This window comes from Euphorbia lathyris, chromosome 2, assembly GCF_963576675.1.
Source record: "Euphorbia lathyris chromosome 2, ddEupLath1.1, whole genome shotgun sequence".
In the NCBI taxonomy this organism is placed as follows: Eukaryota; Viridiplantae; Streptophyta; class Magnoliopsida; order Malpighiales; family Euphorbiaceae; genus Euphorbia; species Euphorbia lathyris.
In genome coordinates, this window is record NC_088911.1 from 140,381,554 (window position 1) to 140,391,990 (window position 10,437).

The following is a 10,437-nucleotide window of genomic DNA, read 5'->3' on the forward strand; positions in this document are numbered from 1 at the left end:
TTGCAAAGCAAGAATGTAAAGTAACTTTTGCCAGTAAAACATGTATTTTCAAGACACAGAACAAGATTGGTTTAGCTGAATTGGAACATGGCTTATATGTACTTAGGTAGACAGTGACATGAGATAATATAAAAACCGTTGATCGAGTGCATGTTGCTTATAGTTCAAAGTTTCCTTTATTACAGCTTAGGCCACTTATCTCATAAACATTTGTAAGTTTTATCTACTAGTATTGATATTTTTGGTAAATGTAATGGACTTTTATGTTCAGTATGTCTTATGGAAAAACAAAATAGGTCTTATTTTTCTATATATATATATATATATAGGGTTAATATACATATTTGCCCCTGTGTTTTCGCGGAAAAACAGATTTACCCTTAAATCAAATAAACCCACAAAACTATCCTGAATTTTCCATAAACCTGCAATTATACCCTAATCTAACGGAGCTGCTAAACGGCGATGACATCAAACCTTCTTGGCTCCAAAAAAATTGGATGACGACAATCAAAATTCATTTGGTTTCTTATTGTTTTCTATTGCTATTGCTTTTGGATTGATTATGCGGTTTAGATGTCATTTTATTAGGTTGATTGAGCTTTTATGAAAATGAATTTTGACCAATCTGTTCTTCTAACTTGCTTTTAATCGAAATTGAATGTGCATATTTTTTCTGTTTGTGATTGCTTTTAATCGAATTTCATTATAATCAGTTTTCAACTGTTTATAAACTAGAATCAGTTGAACAATAATCAATTGTTAGATATCTTCTTACTTTTGTATAAGGATATGCAATTTAACACCAGTACATAAAGCTTATGTTTTAAACACAACTCTAGAGATATAACCTAAAACCTATAAAGATGCATTAAAGATAAAATGTGGTAAGACGCTATGGATGCAGAAACCAAAGCATTGGAAACCGCAAACACTTGGCAGTTGACTACTTTGCTTAAAGGAACACAAATTATAGATTGCAGTTGGGTTTTTAGGATATATAAAGAAACTTTTGGAAAAAGCATCAAAATAAACTTTGTGATTTTGACCATTTTCAAACATAAACTATGTGGTTTAAAAGTCGACACACATGTACCTTGAGGTTTATTCCGTTAGCAAACACAGTCTAAACTGGCGAACAGTATAAAAAAAGTCAAATTGCAGTCAAAGTCAAAGGACAAAGAGTTGTTTTTATCTTTATATTTATTTATTTTATAAATTAACCTCTTATTATCTAACTGTCACAAACAAACCTCAAAATAAAAAAACCAAACTCACCATCTCTTCCTTCTCTCTCATCTCTCTTTAATCTATTTCTTTCTTTCTCTAAACACACACACTCTCTTTAATAGACATGAAATACAACAAAGTTATTGCAGAAGTAACAATCTCTTTTGTCTATTCATCTTCGTTTCTCTATCTACTGGCATTATAGCTTCGTAGCCATTGCATTAGTAACGAGCTCCTATCATTAAAACTCGGTCTCTCTAGCCAGAATCCAGTATCGGTAACCCCGATGACTAGATCCGACCCGAAATCTGATTCTTTAAGCAATCACGCCTAGAAATAGAGGAGATCGAGTGGTCTTCCTTGGATGAATAAGTCAGTTTTGCTTGAGACTAAGAGAGGGAGGAGAGGAAAGAGTCGTGCTAGTGCTTGTGGAGATTAAATATCGAAGGCTTGGCATCGTATTGGATGTTAAAGAGAGAGATGTGTCTTTAGAAAGAAAGAAGATAGATTAAAGAAAGATGTGAGAGAATGGGGAGATTGTGAAGCTTGCATTGAATTTGATTTGTTTTTCTTTAGTTTGTTTGTGATAATTAGATAATAAAAAAATTAATTTATAAAATAAAAGCCTAATACATCACCAGCTTCCTGAACTTGTCCATAATAGTAGATTGGTTCCCTGAACTTTGCAAGTGTCTCACCAGCTCCTTAAACTTGCTTATTTCGTATCACCAGCTCCCTAAACTTGTCCATAAAAATTTATTAGATCTCTGAACTTTGCAAATGTCTAACCAGCTCCCTAAACTTGTTTATTCCATAACAACTAAATACAAAAATCATAATACTAACTCGGATTAAAGTGCAAAAATACCCCCTAACATTTTGGGTTATGAGTAATTTTACTTCTAACGTCTAAAATTGTGCAATTTTACTCCTAACATTAGTAGCCGAAGAGCAAATTTTTAATTCAGCCAAGCCCGGCCCAAGCCCGAAGCATTTTTAATACGGGTCGGGCTGGACCTGGGTAAGAACTTTTATTCAAAAACCTGGTGCAGCCATGTCCGAGCCCAACCCTGCCCAGCCCATGAATAGGTCTGCTGTCATTTGACATTTTTTAACATTGTTAATCATTTTAGATTATGTTTGCTAACGAAATCAACTTCAAAGTATCTATTTATCATTTTTATAGTTTATTGAAAATGGATCAAACCACAAAGTTTATTTTTGTATTTTTACATTAGTTGAATTATTAGTTTTTAATCATCATAAAATTATTATATGAAGTTTGGAGTAGGAAAAATTAAGTACTGAGTTGAGGAGTGCCTTTTTCACTCAATACGATTCAAGAATTTCTCACTATAAATGTAATATCTCCATAGAAGAATGTCTACATATAAAATATCTTTGAAACTCATCCTCTAATAAAAACAAGTTTACAAACGGGAAATGGAAGAGGAAGAGAAAACACAAAAAAATAAAAATAATAACAACTATATAATCACAAAATCATAAACAAAAATGAAAAGCACAAACGAAGAGAAAGTTTAAACATAATTCAAGAAAAATGAACAAAAAATAAATATATATAGTGATAAATTTCAAAAAGCCTCTGTGGTTTCAGGTTTGAAACTTTAAAAACTGTGGTATGTTATTATAATTAAAAAAAAAATGGAAGTGTGAGTGAAGTATAAAACACAATCATTTGATTTAATGGTTGAGTAGCTTGTGCCCTTAACAAATTAGATTTCTTTATGAGGCTCAACAACTACATAATATTATTAATTTACCACATTGTCTTTCTCTATTATCCTAATGCAGAAGAAAACACAAGTCAAATCAACTGAGCCAACCATAAAACAAAATCTTCATATTCCATTTTCAAGCATAGCCCTCACCTTCATTGGAAGTCCGTACAGCCTTATAAATCCAGCTGCATCTGCCTGATCATATATCTTTCCACTCTCAAAGGAAGATATATCTTGCCTATACAGACTATAAGGGCTTGTCCGACTGCTTACTGACACAGATCCTTTGTAAAGCTTCATAGTCACTGAACCGCTTGTTTTCTCCGTGATTTTCTCCATGAATGAGTCCATCGACTCCCGTAATGGGTCAAACCACCTGCCAGCATATACTAGCTCAGCATACTTGAGAGCAAGTGAATCTTTCACTTGCATTGTTTCCCGGTCAAGAGTTAAGGATTCCAGCTCACGAACAGCACTGAAAATAATTGTCCCTCCAGGAGTTTCATATACTCCACGGCTTTTCATACCAACAAGTCTGTTTTCAACCATGTCAATACGACCAATACCATGTCTCCCACCAATTTCATTGACCTCTGAGAGAAGACAGGCTGGGGAAAGCTTCTTCCCATTTACTGAAACAGGGAGCCCTGACTCTATCCCAATTTCTACATATCTATAAATGTCGTGTATAACAAAATAATTCCGATTAGTGTCCAAATAATAACATACATTAGCCAACTTGGAAGTATGAATAGGAATCTTACTCAGGCTGATTAGGTGCATCCTCTGGATCCACACTCATCATGTACATATCTTTCTTTGGCTCATTGGCAGGATCTTCCAAGATGTCACCCTTGAGATGAAGAACAAAAACAATTATAAAATTGAATACAACAGTCTAACACATATCAAACAAGTCATTTTAGTAACATCACACAACTGAAAAGCACAATCACAATTCAGAATATGACTTCATTACATGCTGGTATTCAAAAGTTAGGTTTGACTATATATCAGAACCATCAATTCAATTTGTATGCAAAGTTTTGGCTATCTGATTGAAGTTGAATTTGATACCATAGCCAACATGAATTCATGGTGCTGTTCTATCATCTCTAGTTGCTTATAGTCCATTGTGCAAATAATAATTTTAACAACAAAAAAAAAAAAAAAAAATCTGATAGTTTGACAGAAATATTAAATGACAAATTTATACAAGTGATGAACATGCAAATTCAGTTTTATTTAACAATAAATTTAGGGATAAGGTACCAAAATAGGCCTATGGTTTTTGGGGAAGTACCAATTTAGGCTCCACGTACAAAATAGCACCAATATAGGCTTAACGTTTAAAAAAGTATCAATTTAGGCCTCGATAACGAATTGGACCCATGTTCATATTACCTGATTTCTCCCTCCACGTACAATTGATAGAACTTAATAGAGTAATATCAATGACGTGACTCGTTCCGTTATCGAGGTCTAAATTGGTACCATTTTTTAAACGTTAAACCTATATTGGTGCTATTTTGTACGTGGAGCCTAAATTGATACTTCCCCAAAAACTATTTTGGTACCTTATCCCATAAATTTACAGATTCGTGATTTTGAATAGGAAACAGTTTTGAAGTTGGATGCTAACCTCATGGCTCAAGTGCCATAAATTCCTGTCTCTACTGTATATGGATTTCTTGGTCACAGGGACAGGTACATTATGTTTCTTGGCGTATTCAATAGCATCTTCTCTGCCTTCGATGTCCCATTCCCGCCAAGGAGCCACAACATTTAGTTCAGGATTTAGTGCAAAGAAAGTAAGTTCAAAGCGAACCTGAATGGATATAGATAAGCCAAACAAGATAGTGTCAAAAGAAGCAAACAGAACAATTCCCATGTTATTTAAACCCAACTGCAAAGCATGCCTGATCATTTCCTTTGCCTGTGCATCCATGAGCAACAGCATCAGCTCCAACTTCTTTGGCAACATCCACCATGGCCTGTCATAACATTAATAAACATTGAAAACTATAATCACAGGATGAAAATAAAAGCTTACACCGTGAAGCAATTAAAAAGACATGATTGAAATATTGCGTAAAACTAGACGTACAGAGATCATCAACTATTTACTTTTTACATCATGAGAAAAAAAACTAAGGGATATAATAGGGGTCATATCCATTTTCTGAGGGACGAAAGAAAAAACAAAAACATTTTAACACATTGGGGTCTGAGAGAAAGGTCAGAGAAGGAGAACTTCAATTCTATTGAAGCTTTAGATAGTATTATTACTGATTATGATTGCTTAATAATTATGTTAATGGTTATAGAATAAAAGTCAAAGAGAACCTTTACGTCACCAACCTTTGCAATAACCGGACGTGCCATTGAGGTCCCCAGCAAGTATTTTCTTTCATAGATTGCACCAGCTCGCAAACAGGGGAAAATGTACTCTCGCACAAATTCTTCCTTCAAGTCCTTCACAACCAACTGGCAAGCTCCACTGGCCTTGGCCTTTTCCTCCAAGCCATCCAACTCTTTTAATCCCTGCAGATTTTGAGCTTCTTTTGAGGTTCACATGTAAAGGGAGTAAGTTAACAAACAATTGAGATGGAGGTTCAAGGGGGAGATGCAAATGAGAAGCTGAGAACCTTCTTAAAACTTAAAACCATGAGAATACCTGACCAACATCAGCAGTGAAGCAAACAACCTCACAACCATAGTTCTCTCTGTGAAAACAATGAAAAATAATGAAAACACTTGATAAGTAAATATTTCCAGACAGATCTCAAGAAAGAATCAAGCAAGATGAACTGTAATAAGTTCTAGACCTTACATATGGAAGGAAAAGGAGGGAATAAAATTCTTCTTTTATAATTCTTAATTTATTCTGCAAGGTCTAACTACTTGGTTTGATTATAAAAATGGAAAAAACGGGATCAGTTACTCCTCTAGAAATTATGCTAGATGCAGATTATTTTCAATCACAAGGGATTCCAGATATTTAATAGAGCAATATCTACATGTTTGTAGTTTAGAATTTTGATGTCTTAAAATGTAAAAAGCATTATTTAAGATGTCCAGCAAGTAAAATGAAATGGAAAAACCCACCTGTTGATAGGTACTAGCAAACAGGGAATGTGTGAAGTAAAATACCTTGCACCAAATAACATAGACATTTCCAAGCAAGAAAACTTCACAGCCCCAGCTCTTTATCGAATCCCAAATTAGAATAGAATGATATCCCTATCAAATATCATCACTTATATATAGTGGATGGCCTTTTTTACCTATTCTAAAAGCCACCAAAGAATTCAAATATCTACAGTCCGCTAAAATAATTTGTATGATAGATTGGGATAACTGGAATATCAAAATGTAGCTTTTCATCCACATTCTAAATCATCCAATCTAATTGAACAGTTCACAAAACCTGAAAATTGAGTCCTTGTTCTTTTGATAAAGTAAAATCTAGCGATCATTAACATATTACCATACCTTAGCCATGGGACAATTACTGAGGTGTCCAAGCCACCACTATAGGCTAAAACAACCTTGTTTAATTGGCCACGCAATCCTTTACTCTTTGTAGCTTCAGAAACTTCCACTTCTCTATCGCTGGATAAAACTGCTTGAATGGCTGTAAGAGGCAAGGATAAAAAGGGGAAAGATGGGTCTTTCAGACACACTCATCTACTCAATGGAGTTAGACAGAAGGAAAGTAATATAAAAAAAATAGAATAAAATCATGGTAGGAAGATAACAGCCAATTAAAAACAAATATTGAAAACTAAAACATCGATCTAGAATCTAACCTTTAGATTCACAGTGTTGACGAATAATGTGATTACTACCCATAAATGCACCACCTTTTAGCTGGCTCTGCTTCGCCCCGAACTACAAACCCAACAACCAAAAATGGGTTAAGGTTAAAAACAAAGGAAAAAGAAAGATCATACATTCTAATCTTCCAAACCCAAATACCTCGTCGAACGAAATTCTTGACTTCCTCACAGATAATACTCTGCGACTGTGCATAAACAGATCTTGAATAGGAAAAAAATAACAAATAAATCAGAAGAAAGCAAGGAAAATGAAAGCGGGAGGAAAGAGTAGTAGTAGTATAAAAGAGAAATACAGCCACCTTTTGAAGCATGAATCGGTAGTGAGGAAGATGAGGACATCACTTTGGATTGAGCCATATCTCTGCTCAGTGGCGAATCCAGGATTTGAGGGAGGGGGGCAAAACTCTATGTAAAATTTTTATAGACAAAATAACATTAATTGAAAAAAAAAATTTAGTGCATAATTGCTATTCGATACAAAATGTCTTAAAATAAAAATAAAAACTTCTAATGCTAAGTAGATCGACGAACGAACTGAATTTCGACGTACTCAAGCTCATCTCATTTAAGAATCAAGCCTCGAAATCGTGCTCAAGGTCAACTCATTTATAAATAGAGCCACATATGGTCGAGCTTCTATCAGCCGAGCTCGCCTCATTTACATCCTATTCTTCTCAACATATGAGCTAATTCTAAACTAGAATTGCAAAAAACTAAGGGCATGTTTGGTTCGAGGAGCCGCATACGGTCGAGCTTCTATCAGCCGAGCTATCCTAACAACATACTACTATAAAACAGTAAAAAGCAGCTAACCAAACAAGTACTAACTATAGCTGATTTTCATGGAAGCCAATTAACCTAAACCCAGCCGGTAAGCCAGAGAAAGAAGGGGGGAAATGCAGTATCAGTAGAAAAATACAAAAACATATAAAAGGATTCCATTTTTTCAACAGTGATGATCTTATTCAAATTAAAACTCATTAATTCAACCCACAAAAATCTCTCCCATAATTCCATAGAACAACCCCAAAGTGACAACTATTAGCTTTGCAATTGAATTCAATTGCTCTCATAGCACATGATAAAATTACAGAATAATAGCAATTGGAAGGAAAATCAAACTTTGCGATCACGAAGAAACAACAATTTATCAAACTTAGCACCGATTACAGAAAGAAAACAGTGAAAAAAATAGGAAATATTACCTAATAGTTGAATCGAGGTAGAAATCGAGAAGAGCAGATACAGTACTCGGTCAGCCGGAGAAGGAAAACGGCCAGACGGGGAGAGAGGAGGAGTTCAATCAAAGCTCGGAGGAGGAGAGGAGGGAGCGTCGGCTGCTGGCTGGCTGGCTGTCGGTCGATCGATTCTTAAGAATCATCGATCCCAGCTGCTGCTACGTAATAGGGCTTCTTCTTAAATTACAAATCACAAAACAAAACGACGTCGTTTTGAGGGGAACCAAAACGACGTCGTTTTGGAGTTAAATTTTTCTTTTTTTTTTTTGATGAGCGGGTGCAAATGCCCCTTTGACCCCCCCTAAATCCGCCCCTGTCTCTGCTTGTAGTTTGGACTAAGTTGTGCTGAACTTTCCTAAGAGGCATGGTTCGGCACAATTCGAAATCTCCAAGATTTAATCGCGCCAAAGATTTAAAACAGTCTATAGTTTGGAGATTCAGTTCCAGTTCAATTTGGGTACTCCGCTAAATATCTGCATAAATTTTGTTGATAAAAAATAAAAGGAAAAGTACCAAAAAAAAAATATATATATATATACACTTTGTAGTTATATATGTTTTCGAACAACAACGGTATGGTTTAAAAAAGTTTGTAAAATCATAAATTAGATCTATAAATGCACCACCTTTTAGCTGGCTCTGCTTCGCCCCGAACTACAAACCCAAGAACCTTGTTTAATTGGCCACGCAATCCTTTACTCTTTGTAGCTTCAGAAACTTCCACTTCTCTATCGCTGGATAAAACTGCTTGGATGGCTGTAAGAGGCAAGGATAAAAAGGGGAAAGATGGGTGTTTCAGACACACTCATCTACTCAATGGAGTTAGACAGAAGGAAAGTAATATAAAAAAAATAGAATAAAATCATGGTAGGAAGATAACAGCCAATTAAAAACAAATATTGAAAACTAAAACATCGATCTAGAATCTAACCTTTAGATTCACAGTATTGACGAATAATGAGATTACTACCCATAAATGCACCACCTTTTAGCTGGCTCTGCTTCGCCCCGAACTACAAACCCAACAACCAAAAATGGGTTAAGGTTAAAAACAAAGGAAAAAGAAAGATCATACATTCTAATCTTCCAAACCCAAATACCTCGTCGAACGAAATTCTTGACTTCCTCACAGATAATACTCTGCGACTGTGCAGAAACAGATCTTGAATAGGAAAAAAATAACAAATAAATCAGAAGAAAGCAAGGAAAATGAAAGCGGGAGGAAAGAGTAGTAGTAATATAAAAGAGAAATACAGCCACCTTTTGAAGCATGAATCGGTAGTGAGGAAGATGAGGACATCACTTTGGATTGAGTCATATCTCCGCTTGTAGTTTGGACTAAGTTGTGCTGAACTTTCCTGAGAGGCAGGGTTCGGCACAATTCGGAATTTCCAAGATTTAATCGCGCCAAAGATTTAAAGCAGTCTATAGTTTGGAGATTCAGTTCCAGTTCAATTTGGATACTCCGCTAAATATCTGCATAAATTTTGTTGATAAAAAATAAAAAGAAAAGTACCAAATATATATATATATATATATATATATACTTTGTAGTTATATATGTTTTCGAACAACAACGGTATGGTTTAAAAAAAGTTTGTAAAATCATAAATTAGATCTATAAATGCACCACCTTTTAGTTGGCTCTGCTTCGCCCCGAACTACAAACCCAACAACCTTGTTTAATTGGCCACGCAATCCTTTACTCTTTGTAGCTTTAGAAACTTCCACTTCTCTATCGCTGGATAAAACTGCTTGAATGGCTGTAAAAGGCAAGGATAAAAAGGGGAAAGATGGGTGTTTCAGACACACTCATCTACTCAATGGAGTTAGACAGAAGGAAAGTAATATAAAAAAATAGAATAAAATCATGGTAGGAAGATAACAGCCAATTAAAAACAAATATTGAAAACTAAAATATCGATCTAGAATCAAACCTTTAGATTCACAGTATTGACGAATAATGTGATTACTACCCATAAATGCACCACCTTTTAGCTGGCTCTGCTTCGCCCCGAACTACAAACCCAACAACCAAAAATGGGTTAAGGTTAAAAACAAAGGAAAAAGAAAGATCATACATTCTAATCTTCCAAACCCAAATACCTCGTCGAACGAAATTCTTGACTTCCTCACAGATAATACCCTGCGACTGTGCATAAACAGATCTTGAATAGGAAAAAAATAACAAATAAATCAGAAGAAAGCAAGGAAAATGAAAACGGGAAGAAAGAGTAGTAGTAGTATAAAAGAGAAATACAGCCACCTTTTGAAGCATGATTCGGTAGTGAGGAAGATGAGGACATCACTTTGGATTGAGCCATATCTCTGCTTGTAGTTTGGACTAAGTTGTGCTGAACTTTCCTGAGAGGCAGAGTTCGGCAC

At 35.1% G+C, this 10,437-nt stretch overlaps 1 protein-coding gene and 1 long non-coding RNA gene across 2 annotated transcripts; both read right to left on the reverse strand.

Annotated features, from left to right (window-relative positions):
- Nucleotides 1–2,908: 2,908 nt before the first annotated feature.
- Nucleotides 2,909–8,200, reverse strand: LOC136220137 (argininosuccinate synthase, chloroplastic-like). The gene is made up of 11 exons (XM_066007853.1): nucleotides 8,020–8,200; nucleotides 7,114–7,219; nucleotides 6,954–7,015; nucleotides 6,785–6,866; nucleotides 6,468–6,609; nucleotides 5,650–5,698; nucleotides 5,334–5,516; nucleotides 4,892–4,966; nucleotides 4,615–4,800; nucleotides 3,737–3,825; nucleotides 2,909–3,645 (listed from the first exon to the last, which is right to left on the reverse strand). The coding sequence occupies exons 2-11, from the start codon at nucleotides 7,169–7,171 to the stop codon at nucleotides 3,093–3,095; spliced, it is 1,479 nt and encodes a 492-aa protein (XP_065863925.1). The 5' UTR covers nucleotides 7,172–7,219; nucleotides 8,020–8,200; the 3' UTR covers nucleotides 2,909–3,092.
- A 1,523-nt stretch (nucleotides 8,201–9,723) lies between these two features.
- On the reverse strand, nucleotides 9,724–10,187 carry LOC136220138 (uncharacterized). Its single transcript, XR_010684399.1, has 3 exons — nucleotides 10,159–10,187; nucleotides 9,990–10,071; nucleotides 9,724–9,815 (listed from the first exon to the last, which is right to left on the reverse strand). It is a non-coding gene; the product is annotated as an uncharacterized lncRNA (long non-coding RNA).
- Nucleotides 10,188–10,437: the final 250 nt, after the last annotated feature.